This window comes from Anabrus simplex, chromosome 2 (assembly GCF_040414725.1).
Source record: "Anabrus simplex isolate iqAnaSimp1 chromosome 2, ASM4041472v1, whole genome shotgun sequence".
NCBI classification, from domain to species: domain Eukaryota; kingdom Metazoa; phylum Arthropoda; class Insecta; order Orthoptera; family Tettigoniidae; genus Anabrus; species Anabrus simplex.
The window spans coordinates 207988603-208014611 of record NC_090266.1 but is presented as its reverse complement, the minus strand read 5'-3'; the positions used below and the strand labels follow the sequence as shown (position 1 = coordinate 208014611).

General features: G+C 39.2%; 1 protein-coding gene across 4 annotated transcripts in view; it reads left to right on the top strand.

The window, feature by feature from the left end:
• The window catches only part of LOC136864009 (structural maintenance of chromosomes protein 1A), a 679773-nt gene that overhangs the window by 355359 nt on the left and 298405 nt on the right, over nucleotides 1-26009 (top strand). For all 4 annotated transcript variants that reach the window (XR_010859243.2, XR_010859244.2, XR_010859242.2 and 1 more), the window contains exons 13-14: nucleotides 12893-13024; nucleotides 19141-19206. Coding sequence is in view for 1 of the 4 variants with exons in the window: in XM_067140505.2 (XP_066996606.2) it covers nucleotides 12893-13024; nucleotides 19141-19206 (198 nt within the window). In the remaining 3 variants the exon portion in view is untranslated. The remainder of the gene's footprint in view (nucleotides 1-12892; nucleotides 13025-19140; nucleotides 19207-26009) is intronic.

The window sequence follows — 26009 nt, the reverse complement described above, 5'->3', positions numbered from 1 at the left end:
ATACAAAAAACCCCACCTCCGTCTCTCCAACTCATCACCACTCCCCCCTCTCCACACCAGACCGGCACCACCCCTTCCCACTTCGCTCCTTCCATCCTCGCACACGCAGCTGAACCAACAATAGACTTGATCGCGCAAACGTGACCGTTATTTTGAGAAGGCCAGGCCATTCGAAAGGACAACCACCTACTAAACACCGTAAGTTCAAGCTTTCTACACACCCATTCCACATTTTTTACTTACCAGCCCACGTTTCTCGCACCTATTGTTCATTTCCATGTATCATTTGTTTTCATTTTTTTCTTCTTAGGTTAACACTGTTTTTAGTTTCATTATTATTTTTGCTTTAACACCTGTGTCACTGAATTTTGTCGCAATGAGTTTTTTTTTTTGCTCCACATAATGATGTAAATATTGTATATTTGTGCTAATTTTGTTTCCGTCTATGCTCTCTTTTGTTTTTTATTTGTTACTTCATTATGTTTTTTGGCATTTTTTAACTTGGTTCATGTTTGTGGGTTACTGTAGTCACGTCCTAGTTCGTGAACCATGGGCAACGGCTGAGTGGCCTAGTAAGTAGTCCTGAGAATCGGGATACCAGTTGCTATGGAATGGGAGTGGGTATCTCGGACATATTCTGAGTCATGGCCCTCCTTGTGCTCAGGCGGCTAGGACTATACAATTCACCGGTGGTCCATAACCCGTTAGAGGAGAGATCCTCACTTGGACTATGTGCAAGTAGGGTAGCATCCTGCTTCATGAATTGACCGAGCTCAGAACATTTTAAGCAAGCCTCGGACCTATGGGAGTAATGGAGTCCCACTCCCATTTGACAGGTGAGGGACTCCTTGAGAAACAACTTGGCGAACAAAATGGAATTCGATGGGGAGCTATCAATATTAATGGGGCTTATGGACGAAAGAAGGTAGAACTGGCTGAGTCAGCTAAGAGGATGCGTCTGGATGCACTAGGAGTAAGTGATATTTGGGTAAGGGGAGATAACGAGGAAGAGATAGGAGATTATAAAGTGTACTTGACGGGTGTTAGAAAGGGAAGGGCAGAGTCTGGGGTAGGGCTCTTTATCACGACTACCATTGCACGCAACATAGTTTCTGTTAGGCACGTAAATGAGCGAATGATGTGGGTAGATTTGTCATTTGGAGGAATTAGGACAGGAATTGTGTCCGTGTATTCACCATGTGAGGGTGCAGATGAGGATGAAGTTGACAAGTTTTATGAAGCATTGAGTGACATCGTGGTCAGGGTCAACAGCAAGGATAGAATAGTGCTAATGGGCGATTTCAATGTGAGAGTTGGGAATAGAACTGAAGGATACGAAAGGGTGATTGGTAAATATGGGGAAGATATGGAAGCTAATGGGAATAGGAAGCATTTGCTGGACTTCTGTGCTAGTATGGGTTTAGCTGTTACGAATACATTCTTCAAGCATAAGGCTATTCACCGCTACACATGGGAGGCTAGGGTTACCAGCTCCATAATAGACTATATCTTAACAGACTTTGAATTCAGAAAATCTGTTAGGAATGTACGAGTTTTTCGCGGATTTTTCGATGATCCAGACCACCATCTGATCTGTAGTGAACGAAGTATCTCTAGGCCTAGGGTAGAGAAAGTGAAGTCTGTCTGCAAACGAATAAGGGTAGAAAATCTCCAGGACGAGGAAATTAGACAGAAGTACATGGATATGATTAGTGAGAAGTTTCGAACAGTAAACAGTAAGCGGGGTCAGAATATAGAAAGTGCATGGGTGGCATACATGGATGCTGTAGTAGAAACAGCAAGGGAATGCTTAGGAACAACTGTGTGTAAAGATGGGAAAAGGCGAACATCTTGGTGGAATGATGAAGTGAGAGCAGCCTGTAAACGTAAAAAGAAGGCTTATCAGAAATGGCTCCAAACAAGGGCCGAGGCAGACAGGGATTTATACGTAGATGAAAGAAACAGAGCGAAACAAATAGTTGTTGAATCCAAAAAGAAGTCATGGGAAGATTTTGGTAATAACCTGGAAAGGCTAGGTCAAGCAGCAGGGAAACCTTTCTGGACAGTAATAAAGAATCTTAATAATAATAATGTTATTTGCTTTACGTCCCATTAACTACTCTTTTACAGTGTTCGGAGACGCCTGGGTGCCGGAATTTTGTCCCGCAGGAATTCTTTTACGTGCCAGTAAATCTCCCGACACGAGGCTGACATATTTGAGCACCTTCAAATACCACCGAACTGAAATAAAGAATCTTAGGGAGGGAGGGAAGAAGGAAATGAACAGTGTTTTGAGTAATTCAGGTGAACTCATAATAGATCCCAGGGAGTCACTGAAGAGGTGGAGGGAATATTCTGAATATCTTCTCAATGTAAAAGGAAATCATCCTGGTGGTGTTGCAAACAGCCAAGCTCATGGGGAGGAGGAAAATTATGTTGGTGAAATTATGCTCGAGATAGTGGAAAGGATGGTAAATAAATTCCATTTTCATAAGGCAGCAGGAATAGATGAAATTAGACCTGAAATGGTGAAGTATAGTGGGAAGGCAGGGATGAAATGGCTTCATAGAATAGTAAAATTAGCGTGGAGTGTTGGTAAGGTACCTTCAGATTGGACAAAAGCAGTAATTGCACCTATCTATAACCACAGGAACAGGAAGGATTGCAACAACTATAGAGGTACCTCATTGATTAGTATACCAGGCAAAGTATTCACTGGCGTCTTGGAAGGGAGGGTGCGATCAGTCGTTGAGAGGAAGTTGGATGAAAACCAGTGTGGTTTCAGACCACAGAGAGGCTGTCAGAATCAGATCTTCAATATGCGCCAGGTACTTGAAAAATGTTACGAGAGGAATAGGCAGTTGTGTTTATGTTTCGTAGATCTAGAGAAGGCATATGACAGGGTACTGAGGGAAGAGATGTTCACTGTACTGGGGGACTATGGAATTAAAAGTAGATTATTAAAATTAATCAAAGGCATTTATGTTGACAATTGGGCTTCAGTGAGAATTGATGGTAGAATGAGTTCTTGGTTCAGGGTACTTACAGGGGTTAGACAAGTCTGTAATCTTTCACCTTTGCTGTTCGTAGTTTATATGGATCATCTGCTGAAAGGTATAAAATGGCAAGGAGGGATTCAGTTAGTTGGAAATGTAGTAAGCAGTTTGGCCTATGCTGACGACTTGGTCTTAATGGCAGACTGTGCCGAAAACCTGCAGTCTAATATCTTGTAACTTGAAAATAGGTGCAATGAGTATGGTATGAAAATTAGCCTCTCGAAGACTAAATTGATGTCAGTAGGTAAGAAATTCAACAGAATTGAATGTCAGATTGGGGATACAAAGCTAGAACAGGTCGATAATTTCAAGTATTTAGGTTGTGTGTTCTCCCAGGATGGTAATATAGTAAGTGAGATTGAATCAAGGTGTAGTAAAGCTAATGCAGTGAGCTCGCAGTTGCGATTGGTAGTATTGTGTAAGAAGGAAGTCAGCTTCCAGACGAAACTATCTTTACATTGGTCTGTTTTCAGACCAACTTTGCTTTACGGGAACGTAAGATAGGTGGACTCAGGATATCTTATTCATAAGTTAGAAGTAACAGACATGAAAGTAGCGAGAATGATTGCTGGTACAAACAGGTGGGAACAATGGTAGGAGGGTACTCAGAATGAGGAGATAAAGGCTAATTTAGGAATGATCTCGATGGATGAAACTGTATGCATAAACCGGCTTCTGTGGTGGGGTCATGTGAGGCGAATGGAGGAGGATAGGTTACCTAGCAGAATAATGGACTCTGCTATGGAGGGTAAGAGAAGTAGAGTTAGACCAAGACGACAATGGTTAGACTCGGTTTCTAACAATTTAAAGATATGAGGTATGGAACTAAATGAGGCCACAACACTAGTTGCAAATCGAGGATTGTGGCGACGTTTAGTAAATTCACAGAGGCTTGCAGACTGAACGCTGAAAGGCATAACAGTCTATGATGATAATGTATGTATGTATGTATGTATGTATGTATGTATGTAATGTATGTATGTATGTATGTATTTATTAACTTGTGTTATGTAAATTATTTCAACCCCCCTCATTTTTCACTGAAGATGGCTCAAATGAGCCGAAATATGTTTGAATTTGTTTACTCCGTCTAATGATGGTATATATGATGTATTGAATTAGGAGGATACACTCATTTTTTCACCTTTGTAAAGTCAGTGCCAAGCAGCCTTATGAGTGATGTTGTTGATAAGTTGGTCAATATGAGTGGGATAGATTTGATACGGTTAAATACTTGTAGTAAGTTTGGCTTCAAGAACTATTCGCAGGAGCTCATCATTGTTGGCGCCACTTATAGCAAAATCAATATAGAAGGTGTTCTTCCGCACCCTACCACTGTTAAGGAAAAGGCGGACAAAATACGGCGACAATGGTGCCCAAGCTAATATGTGCCCCAAAGTACAAAATGTGCGCTTTAGACACTGATCTGTGGTCTGATAACTACAAGAAGAGAATTTTTTTTACTGTGACATCGCATTATGTTAATGATGAATGGCAGGTAGAAACACTTGTTTTACCAACAACTGAGTTACCAGATATACCTAAGACAGGAGAGAACATTCGGTACAAAATCGAAGAGTGATTGCTTGAGTTAGCAATTAACAAGAATGATATTACAAAATTTTACTTTGTCACCAACCAAGAAGCTAATATGAAGAAAGCACTTGAATCTTACGACCGTTTGCCATGCTTTGATCACTGCCCGATGACTGCGCTTCGTCACACATTTCAAGAGACGTTTTTAGAAGATGAAGCTCCTGAAATCCGGTCATGTCTGCTATCAGCAAGAGCAATAGTAGGCTATTTGAGGAGATCGGGTCACTCGGGGCGTCTGCAGCACTCTGTGAAGCAAGAAGTTGTAACGCGGTGGAACAGAATACTGTTAATGCTCAATTCCATCATAAGACTAATCGACGAAATTTGAGATCTACTAGAATCCCGGGGCTGATCGAAACTCTTAGAAACTTTCCATGGAGAGTACGTACGAGAAGTTGTCGCTTTTCTAACCCCCTTTAAAGAAGCAAGTTTGGATTTGGAAAGTGCAGAAATAACAATGCTGGAACGTGTGCTGCCTTGGTGCACACGTCTGTTACATTATTGTGAACCAGAAGACAGTGACAACAAAGTAAGAAATATTTTTATAAGTTACGATCATTTATAAAACTGTTGAATTATCGGAATGCAATTATGTATATATTGTTTATCCTTTTCAGTGCATTAAAAAAAAAAAAAAAAAAAACGGAGAGCAGCATACTTCATCAGAGAGAAGTGCAAATTGGAGGATATCCATTACGTTGCCATGGTTGTATGCTGAAATTCGACGATTGTGCTCAGAACTGCCTGTAAATGGTAAGGTTGATTCACTGAAACAAATTAGTAAACGAATGTTTGTCTAATATTCCACCTCACTGGAAATATAGTTTTTTTAGTAAACAGTAATCCTAACTAAGGTTTATACATATTTAAAGGTGACAGGAATACATTACGGATGTTTTCATTCATTTTTAGAGGCTGTTCAAGCAAACTGACCAAGTTTTTCCCATGAAAAAGTCCCAGGTGGACTGGAGTTCGGATGAGGACGACGAAGATGGACACATAATTACCACTAATGAACTCATCAGGTACCTGTCGCTCTTCAAATCTGACTGTAGCTGTGCTGAATGACAAATTTTGAAGTGGTGGAAAACGTACGTGGAGTTACTTCCAAGGCTGTCGGAAGTAGCCAGAAGAGTTCTCTGCATTTCTGCCACTAGAGCTTCCAGCGAGATAAATTTTAGCCAGGCCAATCACCTGCTGTCCAGGAAAAGATAGTGCTTAGAATCAGAGAAGGTGGATGATGTCTTATTGATCCATCACAATTTTGTAAGTATTGTGAACATACCACGTAATCACAAGAAAGGAAACATTCTTCAAACTCTATAAATGTATGATTCCACTTTCATTTACTTCTCAGGTAGAAGTGCAAACTGCCAGCTGTAGTAGTAGCTCCAGGAACACAAATGACTCCTGAGCATCAGGGAGCACCAGTGACGGAAAATGAATTGTATAGTTATGATGCACATGTAACTTTATTTACAGGTCGTAGTTTCTTTATAAATTAACGCTTGTGAAAAGAAAATGGGTGAGTATTACATTTAAAATCTGTCCTGTATTCCTTCTTGATCGTGCATTCAATATTAGTACAATGTATATGTAGCCGATTCTGGAGATAGCCCACTATTACTGTATCCCTGTTTTTCTAGCAAACAGAACAAAATAATATATGAAGACATTACAGTTCATAACGTTACAATTACTGAAATACATGATCACCTCAAAGATAAAAATCTAATAGTCTGCAACATATTAACACACTTCAGATGTAACATATACAATTGTAATATTAAGGTTATAGAACTGATAGTAAAAATGAAAGAAATTTGTAAAAGAAATAGGTGAGGGTTAATATAAAGTAGTGGCCTATGATCTCAAGGAGTTCTGCGAAGCACAGCTCACAGGCTGGCTGGCACTGAGTCCGCCGGTTACTGGCGACCGGCCGATCGTTTGGCGCACTCTGCCAGTCGTTGGCCCGCAACCGGCTGCACAGGACGCTCAGCCGCATACTCCCGAGAGGCAGAGAGGCAAGCAGGACTCGCCGGTAAAAATCAGAGATAATGCAGACCTCTAGTATCTAATGAGATGGGCGGAGTTGAGGCTCTGGTTATGGGGGACTCTGTTGTTAGGCATGTGGAGAAGGTGTGTGGAGGCAGGTTCCAGGAAGGACATTTCAGAAATCATTAATGAACAAGGGGGAGTGTATATGCAAGGATTTACAGAAAGGAGAAGTATGTATAAATAGTTGGATATAATGATAAATTCCAGGCAGACAAGATGACTAATACTAGCAGTTTACCTATGATAATAAAGGTATTTATATAAGGATACAAAAGTTGATAACTAGAAAAGCAGGCAGGATTGGTAAAATTTCTGGGGTTATACTGAAGCTGTGGATTGGGATATGTAAAATACTTCTTTGATAACTGTTTGCATGAATGAGCCATACCAAATGGATGGCGAGTTGCTATAATGGCACCAGTGTACAAAGGAAGGGGTGATAAACATAAAGCGGATAATAGCAGGCCAGTCAGCTTGACATGTGTTGTAAGTAAGCTCTGGGAAAGCATCCTTTCTGATTATATTGTACACTGGCAAAAAATGAAATCTCAACACCAAGAAGGAGTTGTGCTAGGTAAACAAAATTCAGGAGGCATGTTTGCACATCTGAAGGATGATGCCTATTCAGATTTATGTACCATTCAACTAAGATTGGTGCTAGTAGCAACACTATGACCTTGCAAAGCAAGTTTCCTTAAAATATGCACGATACACTTCTTGAGAGTTAGTCATTGTCTGGTGTTGTCATCATGAGGTTTGTGTTAGTGAGACATGCCTTTAAAGAGATGAAGAAGACAGTATCAGCACCTTACTGAGTTTGAATGAGGCTGTCTAATAGGGCTATAAGAAGGTGGATGTTCTTTCTGTGATAGTGCAGAAAGATTTGTCAGGTATGTATCCACGGTAGGGAAGACCACCGTGTTCATCGCATTGCTGTGGTGGATCATTCAGCATCTGCAACTACTATTGGAGCTTCAGTTGGTACCAGAGCGACACAGCAAACCGTAACAAATCGATTACTTGGGGGCAGCCCTGAGCCAGACATTCTGTAGCATTCATGCCACTAACTCCATATCACTGCCATCTGCGACATCAGTAGTGTCGAGCTAGAGCTCAGAGGAGGGAGGACTGGAGGTCTGTTGTATTTTAGGATAAGAGCTGTTTCTGTCTTGGTGTCAGTGATGACCGTAATTTGGTAAGAAGAAGGCCATATGAGCACTTGGAACCATATTGCCTGTGATGTTGACACACTGAATTTATTAACTTAACCATTGTGGTTTGATTTTTATAATGGTCTGTATTGACTACATTCTCTACTCCAATAAATATACCTTTGATAATTAAAAGTCAGCTTTGTCAATACTTGGTGTTGTTTAATTAATTATTTTTTATTACCTCATGCACCGTACATGTTTTGAGGACCTTACTGTCTTCTTTCTCAGCATTTTTTTTTCTTTCATTACTAGTTATGTCTTGGAACCCTTTACTTAATATTACACATTGAACATCAAAATTCTAAACATCTCTTAATAGAAATCTAATATGTGATAATGAAATATAACCTAAATGTCTAAAGAATACTAAAACTACACTATTCTATTTTACAATTTTCCTAAAATGTCATCCTAGTCTATTATGTAAGAATACAATCAATTCATTAAAATTAGCATCTCATAAACTTTTACAAAATTTTCCACTTCAAAGATCATATCAGTTAAATTTTGCTGGTATTTCCATCTGTCCTTGAAAACCCCTAGACATGTAACTCTTCACTCCAATCTGAGTTGAATATGCTGTTATCATACATAAACATAATTGGCCTTGACCTTAGCATCGGGTAACACGCCTGTCAGCCGAACACCAATATCAGGATCACTATTTTTCCCCTCTATTGGCAAAATGGACAACGATTATTTTGACACACACATCTGAAACTGTCAGTTGTTCTGTTTAAAATTTTAGTACCTTCACTTGCCCTTGACCTCCGTTGGTTGTCAATCAAATCAAAACCAAACTGACATGATCTCTGCAGTGGAAGACTTTGTAAAAGTTTATGAGATGCTAATTTTAATAAATTAATGTATTCTTAGATAATAGACGAGGATGACATTTTAAGAAAATTGTAAAATTGAATAGTGTAGTTTTAGTATTCTTTAGACATTTAGGATATATTTTATTTTATTATGACATATTAGATTTCTATTAAGAGATGTTTAGAATTTTTATGTTTGATGTGTCCAAGAGATAACTGGTAATGAAAGAAAAAACGTTGAGAAAGAAGACAGTAAGGTCCTTGAAACATGTATGGTGTATGAGGTGATAAAAAATAATTAATTAAACAACTCTAAGTATTGACAAGGCTGACTTTTAATTATTAAAGGTATATTTATTGGAGCTGACACACTGGACGTACACCAGGTGTTATGGTTTGGGGAGCGATTTCGTTTGACAGCAGGAGTACTCTCATTGTTATTCCAAGAAACTTGACAGTGGATTTGAATGTCAGAGTGGTCATTGAACCAGTTGTGCTGCCATTCATTTGCAGCATTCAAGGGGGTGTTTTCCAACAGGATAACACTTGTCCTCATACCGCTGCTGTCATTCAACGTGCTCTACAGTGTGTCAACCAGTTGCCTTCGCCTGCGAGTTCACCAGACCTTTTGTCCATTGAGTACTTATGGAACATTATGGGAGACAAATTCAGCTTCATCCAGTACCAGCATTAACTGTTGCTGATTTGACTGACCAAGTGCTACAGGCATGGAACTCTGTCCCATAAAATGATGTATGGCACGTGTATGACACAATGCATGCATGTTTGCATGCTTGCTTTCATAATCATGGCAGCTACAGTGGTTATTAATGTACCACCATGTCACATGTATTTTTGCGCATACTTGAACCTGTGACCTGGAGACTTTAATTGAATATATGTGTTAACTGAACAATTGCATAGCCTAAATTGCATTCCTCTAAACTAATGTCTTCTTGGTGTTGGGATTTCATTTTTTTGCCAGTGTATATATGATAAGGGTAAAGAAATGGAATCACAGAAAAGGCTTTCTGTGGATGATGTTATGCTCTATAGAGCAATAAGTAAATTGCAGGTTTGTGAGTGACTGCAGAAAGACATCGACAAAGTTGTAAGATGGGGAGCAGACAGTGGTATGACGGTAAATGGGATGAAAAGTCATCTCAGTTTTAATTACTGTGTTGATTGTGGTGAAAGTGCCTCACGGAGATCACTGTAAGTATTGTTGGGAGATCAGAAGAATGCACACACCCGGTGGGGCACGGGGCGAAGGGGTTTTCACCAGCAGAGCCAGTGACTCAATGGTTACCATAGCAACTCCGCTACTACCCAGGCAACTTTATATTATCTTCTACTGGCAGCTCTCCGCTCTTGTCAGTTGTAATCCAACAAACTGCAAAGTGTGGGTCAATGTTTTCGTGTAGCTGATAAGAGCAGATAAGAGCCGATCTGTCTGGGCAGAACAGGAAGTTCATGCTTGCAGGCCACATTCCTCATTCTTGCATTCTTCTCATCTCTACACAGTACCTAAGTGTTAATATGAGGAATGATCTGCATTGGGATAGTCACTTTAGCGAGGTTTTAAATAAAGTTTTGTGATAGTGTGATAGTACATATATCACACCCTCGCACTGTATGTAGAAGTTAGAGATATTATTATTATTATTATTATTATTATTATTATTATTATTATTATTATTATTATTATTATTATTATTATTATTATTATTATTATTATTATTATTATTATTATCAGTATTTCATTTGTATATTGTGTCATGTATATTTGTAAGCTGGAAGATATCCACATATGTAGGTATGACTAATTTGTTTTGAGTGGGGAAACATTGCTATCTTGGACTCTGGTAATTCGTGTGACTCATGCGGGCATCCCAGTGTCTGATGAGATGTGTTTGTTGATGTTGTTGTACTAGGAAAGTTCTGTGAGTCATGTATATATCCCAGTCTGATGAGAGGAGCTTATTATTGTACTAGGAAAGTTTTATGACTCATGTGATATACCCCAGCGTTTGTTTATGTCTTGGGAGCATGAAGAAGTTCAGGGCAACCCTGAACGGTGGATCACTTATGATTGGCTGACAAGGACCAATCCAGACGTATTATGTGAGAGGAAGGGGAATGCTGATGCCTATAAAGGTTGATCAAATGGCGGGAACCACAACTGACGCACGGTACGGGAAGGAAGTGGTGATGCTGATGCCTATAAAGGTTGATCAAACGGCGGGAACCACAACTGACACACAGTATGGGAAGGAAGTGGTGCTGATACATGGTACTGGAGTGACACGGCTGCAATTGACTGGACTTCAAACAATCGTGGAGCGTAGTCTTGTTATGTTCATGGAAAGTGGCTGATCAACGGATTGTGGAGTGCTTGCTCATTAAGTATTTAAGCACTTGTGGCGGTCTGGCATTATATATTGGTGAAAGCTATCTCAGACTTTCCATAATTTATGTTCAGGATCGACAAGGGTGTGTTGCTCAAAGATGTATATCTTTACAACAAGTGTTAAAATCTGTGAACACAGTATTACAAGGTACTGTATCTGTGTGTAAATGCCGATTATGAGAATTGGCAAGTCGTATTGATACAGAGACAGTGAAGGGTATTTATCCACATATATGTACATTGTGCATCGGACTATCTACAAATAATAGCTTAGTTCTCGCTTTCTTTTTCCCACTGTTTTCATTATTGTTGTTGTTGTAAATATGGAGTCTTCCAGCATTCTTTTGTTTATGTATTATAAGTGTATTTTGGTGTGTTGATGAGGTGCTCATGCACGGATTTTATTGTGAATATAGTTCGATATTTTAGAATCAGTGGAGTTATTGATGAACCTAGGTGCAGTTCCTACCTATTTAGTCGTTTTCAGGAGGTTAGGTAAGGCCTGTAGCAGATGTACCAGTATGCAGCATTATGTACACGCCCTGGGTTATAGAGTTTATCATGCTCTATCAAAATTCGAGGGATCCGTTCTGGTGAACTCTGGCGTCCATACTGCGGACATTTTGATACATTATTTTGAGTAATATTAATTTATTTCAAGTATTTTATGAAGTTTTTTAATATTTTCATTTATGATATATTTTATGATATTGTATTGATTATATTTATTTATATTCATCAAATTAGTTACAGTTTACAGATCTCTTCATATGGTTATGAGAGTATTTAGGGGTTGTAAGTAAAGGAAATGACGTATAAATCTCTCCCCTCATAGCTGGTTTCAGGAGCTTTTGTGGAAATCGATAAGACTTCCGTGTGCACAGATGTGCCGGAGGTGAACTTATGCTGTGCCATATGCTCAGTCACTTTTTGAGGGACTGTACATATACATATTGTACATCCCTTGAATCAGGTGTTGGCTCTTGCTTGAAACTAAACATATTTGCCTACATGGATCTTTCCCTTTTTCTTAACTAGATTAGAATTGACTGGTCAGATACCAGGCGAGTTGGCCGTGCAGTTAGAGGCGCGCGGCTGTGAGCTTGCATCCGGGAGATAGTGGGTTTGAATCCCATTGTCGGCAGCCCTGAAGATGGTTTTCCGTGGTTTCCCATTTTCACACCAGGCAAATGCAAAACCTTAATTAAGGCCACGCGCACTTCCTTCCAACTCCTAGGCCTTTCCTATCCCATCGTCGCCATAAGATCTATATGTGTCGGTGCGACGTAAAGCCACTAGCAAAAAATAAATAAATAAATAAATAAAAAGACTTGTCAGACTTCAGACTGATGTACTTGTTTCCATTATTTTGCTTTTCAATACTTGTTACGAGACACTTTTATCTTATAGACTGAACACCCTTTCATATTAATTTTCTCTACTCTGCTTGCCAGTTGTTTTATCTCTTAGTTAAAATGTGCTACCTGGTTTTTAGACATTTATTGACTTTATATGCTTTGTAAGTAAGTCTTCTAATTCAGTTCATATTGGGTTAAAATATATTGCTTATTTTCCATCTGAAGATGTCTGCATTGAGTTATAAAGCACTCTTTGACTCAGACATTGCTTTAAACATATATGTATTTTTCTACCTTTGTTTGGCTGTCATGCAACCAGGCAACATGTTATAGCTTGCTAGTACATCACAATAAACGTAATGAATGATGATCTGTTTTGCAGGAGAAACTGACTGAAGAGCTGCGTGAGTCAATGAAGAAATCCCGTAAAGAGTCAGAGTTGAATACAGTTGATTCGCAAATTCGTGGTCTTGAAACTCGTCTAAAGTATTCCAAGACAGACAGGGAGAAGACGGTAAGTGACATCTGTGTTCTCTGGTTGCTGATTCATTGATGGTCTTGAAGTTTTAAAGTATATATTTCATATCTAAGGAGAGGCTTAAGATCAGGTGACCATATGTCCTCTTTTATCAGGTGAAAATAATGTCTGGGCAGATCTTTAAAATTCTAGCAAATGTCCTCTTTTTTGAGGCGACAGGTTGCCAATTAGCAGTGTGTACTGGACGAAAAAGTTGCCAGTTAGCATAGTGTAACTTGGACCAATAAGTTACAAGATATTGCAAGGATATAATAGAGAAAGGGATGAGTACATTTGAAGTGAAAGGGAAAATTTGAATTTTCCATATATTATTTCCAAACATCAACATTAACAATCTTAGTTATAATAACAGATAGGTTGCAAAGTGTGACCCTGAATCAGGATTTGACGAACAGATTTAGTCCTAACTTCACAAGCCGTTTGAAGGTAAAAAACAGATTCATGACTCGCAGTTAAAATAAAATCATGGAGGTAAGGAACAGTGATACCAATTGCTAGTAAGGCACACTTCATGGACCTACAACCTATAGATTATAAAAAGCCATATACTAAAACCTTAAGCTATGAAAAAGGATTTTAGATGACTATCATGAGTAGTTACATTTACAAGCCCATAGGTCATCAGAAAAAACTTCAGGAAAAATCCCCTAGTGGGGATTAAACTTGACTAGATGCAACCCTTTAATTCATAAATCTCATACATAACGAATACAGATTCCACTTCACAATATGCTTATTCCCTCTGTTCACTGTGTAAAATATAGTTCTTTCTTCAGTTGGAGGTGTGCAGACAGGAAGAACATTTAGGTTCATGAATGACATAAAGCTCAAAATTTGGGAAATAGTAATCCATCTGTTGTTCCTTGAGAAACGTATGAATATATTACAGAGTTCATATAACTGACAGTATAAGGTGTCCGGGTTAAAGGTATAATAATATAAAATTTAATAACGTGAGAAGTAGTGGAGATATTTACTTGCAGTTTGTTTCTACAAGTAGGGTAACTCAAAATGTTTGTTTACGTACCTAATAAATCTCGATATATGCACCATTACTGGTGCGACAGACGTCTAATCGGTATTCCACTTCTCTCCAAGTGTTCTGCAGCATTGTACAGTAGGGTAACATTTGCGATAGCTGCACGAATGCGATGACGCAGATCTGGAGGTCACGAACTGGTGTTTGGTACACTTGATTCTTGACAAACCCTTACAGGAAAAAATCAAGTGGCGTAATGTCGGGGTTTCTAGGGGGCCAAGCAATTGATGGACTACCTCTCCCAGTCCAGCAGTCTGGAAACTCATGATTCAAGAAATCCCTCACAACTTCTGCATAATGGCATGGTGCACCATCTTGCTGAAAGATCACGTCACGAGGAAGTTGTGGCACAACATACTGCTCCAACATGTCTAGGTAATGTATTTCATTAACTGTAGGCTCCGCGAAGAAGAATGGGCCAATAACCCTGTCCTGCAACAATCCACACCACACATTCACTTTCGGAGAGTCCCGTTCCAACTCTATCACTACGTGGGGTGGTTCAGATCCCCATATGCAGCAGTTGTGCTTGTTTACCGTGCCAGAAATATGGAATGTAGCCTTGTCCAAGAAACAGAACGAATCGAGGAATGCCTCGTTTCCATCAATTTTTGCGAGAATTGTCCCCACGAATGCCTTCCGTAGCGGCCTGTCCTGGGGTTTGATTTTCTGACGAAGTTGAAGTTTGTATGCCCGTAGGCGCAACCTTTTGTGAACGACATCGTGTATGTCGAACATGGTAATTGTAACTGGCTACTTGCTTGTCGAATTGACTTACGAGGGCTCCGCTTGAAGGAGTCACGGATTAAATCAACAGTAGACTCTGAAACTGCATGTTTGGCGTGGCGGATCGACATTGACAGCGAGGTCCCAGATTCTCGAAGGCACCTGTCAGTTTTCATGATTTTTATGTAAGTGGGAACATCATCAGTTGGTAACAGTCCATACCCGCACTAAAATCTACGTTGTACTAGTGTAACGGATAATATCTCCGTGAGCGAAAGCACACAGAACACCTGCTGTGGAGTCCACATGGTTACTGGCGTGCTTCTCGTGAAAAATGCAGTTACGCCCATGCGCGTGTGGTACCACAGCCACTGCAAGTGAACACAGAAAACATTTTGAGTTACCCTAGTTGTAGAAAACAAATCGCCAATAAATATCTCCAATATTTCTGAAGTTATTAAATTTTATATTATTATACCTTTAACCCGGACACCTTGTATAATGTTACATACATACATACATACATACATACATACATACATACATACATTATCATTATAGACTGTTATGCCTTTCAGCGTTCAGTCTGCAAGCCTCTGTGAATTTACTAAACGTCGCCACAATCCTCTATTTGTAACTAGTGCTGTGGCCTCATTTAGTTCTTTACCTCTTATCTTTAAATCGTAAGAGACTGAGTCTAACCATCGTCGTCTTGGTCCACCTCTTCTTCTCTTACCCTCCATAACAGAGTCCATTATTCTCCTAGGTAACCTATCCTCCTCCATTCGCCTCACATGACCCCACCACCGAAGCCGGTTTGTGCATACAGCTTCATCCATCGAGTTCATTCTTAATGAGCCTTTATCTCCTCATTCTGAGTACCCTCCTGCCATTGTTCCCACCTATTTGTACCAGCAATCATTCTCGCTACTTTCATTGTTACTTCTAATTTATGAATAAGATATACTGAGTCCACCCATCTTTCGCTCCCGTAAAGCAAAGTCGGTCTGAAAACAGACCCATGTAAAGAAGTTTCGTCTGGGAGCTGACTTCCTTCTTACAGAATACTGTTGATCGCAATAGCGAGCTCACTGCATTAGCTTTACTACACCTTGATTCAATCTCACTTACTATATTACCATCCTCGGAGAATACACAACATAAATATTTGAAATCATCGACCTGTTCTAGCTTTGTATCCCCAATCTGACATTCACTTCTGTTGAATTTCTTACCTACTGACATCAGTTTAGTCTTCGAAAGGCTAATTTTCATACCATACTCATTGCACACATTTTCAAGTTGCAAGATATTAGACTGCAGGCTTTCGGCACAATCTGCCATTACAACTAAGTTGCAGCCCTGAAGATGGTTTTCCGTGGTTTCCCATTTTCACACCAGGCAAATGCTGGGGCTGTACCTTAATTAAGGCCACGGCCGCTTCCTTCCAACTCCTAGGCCTTTCCTATCCCATCGTCTCCATAAGACCTATCTGTGTCGGTGCGACGTAAAGCCCCTAGCAAAAAAAAAAAAAAAAAAAAAACAAAAAAAAAAAAAAAAAAAAAAAAAACACCAAGTTGTCAGCATAGGCCAGACTGCTTACCACATTTCCACCTAACTGAATCCCTCCCTGCCATTTTATACCTTTCAGCAGATGATCCATGTAAACTACAAACAGAAAAGGTGAAAGATTACAACCTTGTCTGACCCTTGTAAGTACCCTGAACCAAGAACTCATTCTACCGTCAATTCTCACTGAAGCCCAATTGTCAACATAAATGCCTTTGGTTGATTTTAATAATCTACCCTTAATTCCATAGTCCTCCAGTATGGCGAACATCTTTTCTCTTGGTACCCTGTCATATGCTTTCTCTAGACCTACGAAACATAAACACAACTGCCTATTCCTCTCGTAGCATTTTTCAATTACCTGTCGCATACTGAAAATCTGATCCTGACAGCCTTTCTGTGGTCTGAAACCACTCTGGTTTTCATCCAACTTCCTCTCAACGATTGGCCGCACCCTCCCTTCCAAGATGTCGGTGAATACTTTGCCTGGTATACTAATCAGTGAGATACCTTGATAGTTGTTGCAATCCTTCCTGTTCCCTTGCTTATAGATAGGTGCAGTTACTGCTTTTGTCCAATCTGAAGGTACCTTACCAACACTCCATGCTAATCTTACTACTCTATGAAGCCATTTCATGTCTGCCTTCCCCACTATACTTCACCATTTCAGGTCTAATTTCATCTATTCCTGCTGCTTGATGACAATGGAGTTTATTTACCATCCTTTCCACTTCCTCAAGTGTAATTTCACCAACATCATTTTCCTCCTCCCCATCAGCTTGACTGTTCGCAACACTACCAGGAAGATTTACTTTTACGTTGAGATGATGTTCAAAATATTCCCTCCTCCTCTCCAGTGATTCCCTGGGATCTGTTATGAGTTCACCTGAATTACTCAAAACACTGTTCATTTCCTTCTTCCCTCCCTTCCTAAGATTATTACTGTCCAGAAAGGTTTCCCTGTTGCTTGACCTAGCCTTTCCAGGTTATTACCAAAATCTGCCCACAACTTCTTTTTGGATTCAACAACTATTTGTTTCGCTCTGTTTCTTTCATCTACTTACAAATCCCTGTCTGCCTCCCCTTGTTTGGAGCCATTTCTGATAAGCCTTCTTTTTACGTTTACAAGCTGCTCTCACTTCATCATTCTACCTTTTCCCATCTTTACACACAGTTGTTTCTAGGCATTCCCTTGCTGTTTCTACTACAGCATCCCTGTATGCCACCCATTCACTTTCTATATCCTGAACCTGCTTACTGTCTATTGTTCAAAACTTCTCACTAATCATATCCATGTACTTCTGCACTTCTGTCTATTTTCCTCGTCCTGGAAATTTTCTACCCTTATTCGTTTGCAGACAGATTTCACTTTCTCTCTCCTAGGCCTAGTGATACATAATTTATTACAGATCAGATAGTGGTCTGTATCATCGAAATATCCTCGGAAAACTCGTACATTCTTAACAGATTTCCTGAATTCGAAGTCTGTTAAGATATAGTCTATTATGGATCTGGTACCCCTAGCCTCCCATGTGTAGTGGTGAACAGCCTTATGCTTGAAGAATGTATTCGTAACTGCTAAACCCATACTAGCACAGAAGTCCAGCAAATACTTCCCATTCCTATTAGCTTCCATATCTTCACCACATTTACCAGTCACACTTTCGTATCCTTCAGTTCTATTTCCAGCTCTCACATTGAAATCACCCATAAGCACTATTCTATCCTTGCTGTTGACCCTGACCACGATGTCACTCAATGCTTTATAAAACTTGTCCACTTCATCCTCATCTGCACCCTCACATGGTGAATACACTGAGACAGTTCTTGTCCTAATTCCTCCAACTGACAAATCTACCCGCATGATTCGTTCATTTATGTGCCTAACAGAAACTATGTTGCATGCAATGGTATTCCTGTTAAACAGCCCGACCCCAGACTCTGCCCTTCCCTTTCTAACACCCGTCAAGTACACTTTATAATCTCCTATCTCTTCCTCGTTATCTCCCCTTACCTGAATATCATTTACTCCTAGCACATCCAGATGCATCCTCTTAGCTGACTGAGCCAGTTCTACTTTCTTTCTTCCATAAGCCCCATTAATAATGACAGCTCCCCATCGAATTCCATTTCGTTCGCCAAGTTGTTTCCAAGGAGTCCCTTGCCTGTCAAATGGGAGTTGGACTCCATTACTCCCATAGGTCCGAGGCTTGCTTAAAACGTTTTGAGCTCGGTTGATTCATTTAGCAGGATGCTACCCTACTTACACATAGTCCAAGTGAGGATCTCTCCTCTAACGGGTTATGGACCACCGGTGAATTGTATAGACCTAGCCGCCTGAGCACAAGGAGGGCCATGACTCAGAATATGTCCGAGATGCCCACTCCCATTCCATAGCAACTGGTATCCCGACTCTCAGGACCACTTACTAGGCCACTGAGCCGTTGCCCATGGTTCACGAACTAGGACGTGACTGCAGTAACCCACACCATGAACCTCGTTATTTCAATATTTATTTTACATTAATTTGAGAATAGAAATGTGTTTATTTCCGATTCTATCATAATCCTTCGGTTTCCTACAGTGTTAAGAACTTTTGAATGACTCTGGTGGGTATGTAATTAATTTAAAATACTGTGTATTTAAAAAAAGTTTTCTAAGTATTTTATGATTGAGGAGGAGGAGGAGGCATGAATTGATTAATCTGTGTGAATTTTCATTATCACTATGTAACCATTCTTAAACATTTATGTTGTAGCATAATCAGATCAAACAACTGGAGGTTGAAATAGAGACTCTGAGGAATCTTCTGGAGAACTTTGGAGTAAGTTGTATTTGTAATTTTACTTTATATAATGTGCCTAGTTGTATTATTTTTAAGTTATGAATTTAAAAATTTGTTACCTTGATGTTAGGCCCATTTGAACTATAATCATCATTAGTTTATCTTTTCTGTTGAGAAAGCAGTAGTAATCAAACTGTTTTCAAATAATTGTTGTTAATCCCTTACACTTTATGGAAGCTTGTGGATGATTTTGTTTGAGCAGTATCCATGTGTTCTTCTAAGTTTCGGCTTTTACTGATTATATTAAAAATTTAAAAAACACCTAGCTGGAAGTGAATGGGGAAGAGCCTATCTGTGCATGACACTGCTATAATGTAGCACATGAGATATAATCAAGAGCACATTAAGTGTGCTATGGAAGCACCAGGAATCTAGTATTGCTTGTTGAAAATCTGAGACATATCAGTACTTGCATACAAGCAGAGGGAGAAATTAGTGTCCAACGCTGCACTATTCTCTGATTTTCTCCCCCCCCCCCCAAATTGCTGTACGTCACACCTACGCAGATAGGTCTTGCGGTAATGATGGGATAGAAAAGGGCTATGAGTTTGAAGGAAGCAGCAGAGGCCTTAATGAAGGTACAGCCCCAGCATTTGCCTGGTGCAAAAATGGGAAACCCAGGAAAACCATCTTCAGGGGTGCCAACAATGGGGCTCGAACTCACTATCTCCTGAATGCAAGCTCACATTTGCGTGCCTCTAACCACACGGCCATGCAATTAATTGAAAAAGCCATGGTGTTGTTCTCTTTTAGGCTGGATGTCATATCAGAGAACTGCGCAGCACATTGGAGAAGAACTGTCAACAGCGTACCAGCAATCGTGTTATTGGTCAGAGAATGTTTCACATAGTATTCCTGGTTCTGGATAGCCATGACATAAAAGTTGCATCAAGGACGGTGATAGCACCATACTTGGGTATGGTGACAAGTCCTGCTAGAAAGATTACTGCTCATTCCTTGCAACCATGATGTGCAACTCCTGTGATATTGAGGTAGGATCTTCTAGAGCGTTCATTGATGAGTAGTTTATACCTCATACTAATGATGGTTATATATGGTAGCACTCGGGACCAGTGCCTGGAATCATGGTTTGGGGGTCCATAGACTGCATTGTCCATTTGGTTGTTAGAGGAACATTGAGGAACACATGGTACATTCAGATCATCATCCGACATGTTTTACTTCCATTTGTGCAGCAGGGAGATGTACCTTCCAACAGTACAGTGCCCACCTACATACTACTTGTGCAATCCAACATGCTCCCAAAAGTTGTTTTTAGATCCTGGACCTGTCTTCCATTTGGCATGTGTGGAACTAAATTGGATGTTGATCTGTACTTTTACATCAGCGACAACCTTTTCTCACGTGCATCTTAGACAGAAAATGCCTAAAACTCCATTCCACAATAAGAAATTAATTACCTGTATGATTATTTCACTTTAAGATTTGTAGCCGGCCTGCATTTTTGCTTCACTGTCTTTTATCACACCCTGCAGACTGTCCAAATAGGTAGGGCCTTATGCTTCCTGTAGTGTGCGAGGCTGAAATTTCTGCCTTCTTGGACGAGGTCTTCATGGTGTTCTGTTTTCATTTTCTGTTAGTATATATCTGATGAAATATACTTGAAAATGGTTTATGATAGGCTGGAGACAAAGCTGCATTGCCATTAAAACTAATATTTTTAACTGTTAGGTTTAATGGTGGCAACTACTCTGACTTACAAAAAAGAAAAAAAAAAAAAACAGCTAGGAATGCAGTATATCTTCATAATTTCTGAAGTGTGAAAGAGGACCAGGTGCCCAAACTTTGCCACTTGAAAAAAGCAATAACTTAAGTATTAAATGAATACAGTTGAACCTGAGGTATATGTACGTCAAGGGGAAGAGTAGATCTTATGTATGATTAAGAATTACTTAGAATTCAGGTCTAGATATTATATCATAATTAAAATCATTTTCTCTTTTTCAGGAATAGGATTAAAGTGATATAAGTTAACAATGTAATTTCTACTTATGATCTTTTAAATACCATATTTCACTGCACAATCGTTGCCACCGCATAATCGTCGCAACTTTTATTGCCAATACAAAAATCGGGTTTTAAAATTTCTCAGCAATTACAATAAGTATTTCTTATCCACCTATTCAATACAAATCACCTTTATTGGTCTTTACACTTTCATATAATTAATTATTCTAAGAATTGTATGAAAGTGTAAACACCAATAAAGGTGATTTGTATTGAATAGGTGGATAAGAAATACTTATTATAATTGCTGAGAATAACATCATTAAATACGGAACAACCATGAGGATAATGACTTTTAAAATTTCATCGCATAATCATTGCACGTTCGAATTCTGTTCATGAATGTGTTTAAAAGTTAAATGGAACTGCAATGTAAGTTGCATATGAATGCGCAGTTTCAATATGTATATGGCTTATTAGCCATTTGGCAACACAGTCACATTTGTGAGATGTCATACAACATATAAATCAATAAATAAATAATACCGGTATACGTACGATGCATGGCTTATCGGTAGTTTGACAACATGGTCGTGAGACAGTGTACAATTTATTCACCAGTGACATATTATGAGTTTTCATTTGAAATACATAAGGATGTAAGTTATCGCTTATCAATCAATCAATCAATCAATCAATCAATCAATCAATCAATCAATCAATCAATCAATCAATCAGTCAATACTGATCTGCATTTAGGGCAGTCGCCCAGGTGGCAGATTCCCTATTTGTTGTTTTCCTAGCCTTTTCCTTATCAGCAATGTCGCCGGGGAATACCAACACTGCACGCACTAAATTATCGATAGTTTGACAATGTGGTCGCGAGAAAATGGACAATTTATTCACCAATGACATATTATTTTTCATTTGAAATACTTAAAGCTATAAGTTATCACTTATCGGTAACATCACCTGGAAATACCGGCATGGCACACACTTATTTTCTAGTATGACTTTCAAAGCCTTGCAACCAAGGGTGTATTGTTATCAGAATGCACAGGCAAACGGCGACAAAATGAGTCATTGAGAATCTATTTCACGAAAAAGAAAGTAAATATTTGCTCTTATCAATGGTGAACATCAGAATGAATGCATTCCTTTTTGTCATAATATTATCATGTTCTTGTGGTCAGCTATAATACATAATCGAACGTTCCGGTACTGGGAAACTTACGAGTAGGTACACCCCTGCTTGCAACCCTTGTACTTCACCTCTTGTGGACCTCTCTATGTTGTTAGGGTACGTAGGTTTTCCCATTTCATGTTTATTAGGTACTGTTGTGGAAGTATCGACTGCTCTGGAATGTACTGATTCATGTGTGTGTTTGTAAGCAACTTCATTACTGTAGACATGTGTCCGTGAGAATTTTAAGATTTATTTTGTTTTTGGGGTGTTTGCAGACATATATTGTTTTTAATATAATAATACTGAATGGTTATGGGTAATAATTTACATAGCAGCACATTAACATGTGAAGCAAGTTCAGTGGACGCCGTTTATTGTAATCACAGATAATGTTATCAACCGTATTATATAATCACTTTATGAAGTACGGTACGCAAAAATTCTAAAACATTGAAAATCTTCCGTTTATTGTGATCATGAATTCGGTTTATGTTATCATATTTCTTTTCAAGGATTTCGTTCTCAAGTATGCGAGTATTATCGCGCCTTGCCTGAACACACTTACGTGTTCAGAAATGAAAGTGCTAAAGGCTGTAAAACCTCCAAGGAACGAGTAAGAGTTTTATGTTGTGCGAGTATGTCTGGTGAAAAGAAAAGACTGTTAGTGATTGGAAAAAGTAAGAATCCACATTGCTTTAAAGGCAATAAGTTTCCAGTGAACTATCATTCCAACTCTAATGCTTGGATGTTCAAAGAATGGCTATTGAAGTGGGATAATAGGCTGGGCAGTAAAATAGTTTTGCTGGTTGACAACTGTTCAGCATACATTGTGAATTTTGAGCTCAAGAACATCAATGTGGTTTTCTTACTGGCGAATACGACTTAATTAATTCAACCATGGGATCAAGGAATCATTCACACCATGAAAGCATATTATCGCCATGAAATGCACACAAGAATCTTAGAAAACATAGAGGACTCACATAAAACTAGTGCCAATGCCCTTGCCAAAACAACCAGCCTTATCGATGCCCTGCATCTTCTAGCCATGTCATGGGATAATCTCTCAGCACGTATAATAAGGAACTGTTTCCGGTATGGGGAATTTTTAAGAGAGTTACCAGAAGCAGACAAAGATGTTGAACTTTGTCCAACAGGCTTAATGGAAGATGAATTTCAGGAATAGATGAACATTGATGAGGGCATCATTAATGTTGCGAAACAGACAAGGACAACATATGTGAGGCAGTTACCTCCTCAGAATTAGATATGAGAGGTGAAGAACATGGAGCAGAAGCTAGCAGTGCTGATGATGACGATGTTGCCGAAAATTCCCGAACACCAACGAATGCTGAAATGTGAGAGGTGCTAGATATTAATGGACTTTTGAGAGACAGCTAGAAGCAAACAACTATTAGAGACTGTTTTACATAGCTGAAAAGAGTTAACGGTATTGCAGTGCTATGTGCCGGTATCTGTTTCATTGTAGTGCTTGTAGGTTATGAATAAATAGAGTTGGCTACCTAACAATTTTTATTTTTCGGTTACTGTTACCAGCCGGTTAATTTGATCAAATTATCTGCATCCCAGAGTGATCATAATAAGTGGTGATCACTGTATTTGTAATTAAGGATAATTATAGAAACTATTCTGTGGCCTTCAAGCTAAAGGTAATTGTCTTCACTGAACGGCACGGTAACAGAGGTGTGAAAAGAAAAGTTTCAGTGAGTGGAAACTTGGTATATGTGATTGGCAGAAATTAAAAGACAAGCTAAAAAGCAAGAACTATTCTAGACCACGTTTAGATGTCCAGAAACAGGGAAGTGTCCAAAAATTGATGAAGAATCGTTCATGAACGTCATTGAAATACGTGACATTGGCTGCAGTGTGTCATATCAGATCTTACAATTGAAGGCATGGGAGGTACAGCATGAACACAACAACTCAGTTTAAGGTGAGTCGTTTGTGGGTTATGAGGTTCATGCAACGACACAATCTGTCGGTGCAAAGGAGAACAACACTATGTCAAAGGTTGCTGATTACATGGACAAGATTGTACATTTTCTGCGATTTGTCTTACGTTTGCGCCAGGAAACTTCATACTTACTTTCTCAAATCAGTAATGCTGATCATGTTCCGGGCTTTAGCAATGTGCCTTGCAACAGCACTATTGCACTAAAAGGATTGCGGAGTGTATAGCCTGTTTTATGAAAATCATTGGTAGTGAGAAATTACGATGCACAGCTGTCAGAAGAAAGTTGCCACCTTATATAATTTTCAAGGGGAAAACTATGTCCAAGCAAATACAATTTCCCTGTAGAATTCATGTACTGGCGCAGCCAAAGGGTTGGATGGTCGTAGAACTCGTGCTAGACTGGATTAGAACTGTGTAGGATAGAAGAACTGGTGCACTGGTGAAACAGCCAGCTCTGCTTATTTTAGATAGATTCCGAGGTCACCTCATGAACGAAGTGAAGCAACTTCTCAATGAAAATAAGACTCAACAGGTAGTCATTCCCGGTGATGTAACATATACTTTGCAGCCCCTGAACATTAAAAAACCATCTAAAGACCACTTACGTTGATTTTACGAGTGGATGATGACCAGCAATCAGCTATTGACACCCGGTGGAAATATTATACGTCAATCCTGCAGCTTCGTATGCTCTTGGGCAATGAAGAGTTGTGATCTTATACCACCTGAACTAGTCTCCAAGAGCTTCAAAAAGGCTTGGATTTTGAACGCTCTAGACAGATCCAAAGTTGAAATAGTGTGGCAGAGTAACTAAGAATGTGGTGCTGGTATGAGCAGCAGCAAGGACGGCGCATCAGATACCGAAACCAACGATAGCGACACAGAAGATTTTGGGGAAATTGTTTACCGAGAAGTCGGTATTTCAATATAAATTTTGCTATTGTAATATTTTAACTTTAATGCTCCGATTAATGAAAATTAATAAGATCATTTTTATTTTCAGATTGGAGAAATGTTCACCAAACTGTTGCAAATAACTGATGACTTTTGATTTCGACTATTTTAATTATATTGACGTATATACACGATTACTACGTGCACCTTAAACTTGTATAAAATACAATTTAGTTATAAATTATTTCTTCAGTAATACGATACTGGTATGAAAGTTTTCTTCACGTAATGGTCGTAACCTACTACTTTTTCTAAAATTTTGGTATAAAAAGTGCGACGATTATGTGGTGAAATACGGTATTTGTCTAAAATAGTGTTTCTCTTACTAAAGACTGTGCAGAGTGAGGTATAAGCAATTTCATTCTCAGTTTTATGTGTATTATTGTGCACGTTTTGTAGAAATTTTACTTCCTTGTCCAGTATGTAACTTTTCTCTTTCCGTTTTCTATGACCGACTGACAGCATCCTAAGATAAATTTCTGCCGACAGAACCAGAGTTTTATAACTCACTACGGAAAATGCCAGCTCTCGGCATTGTTTTATTGTGTGTCGTTTTCATACCTGCTGACAGTTACATTGGAAGCTTGTCCTATCTCTTGGCCATGTGCCTTGTAATCTTTCTCCTTTAGCTTTATGCTGCATGGTCACTTTCCATGACCTTTGCTATACCACTGCACCCCCTTGACTTCTACAGTCCTG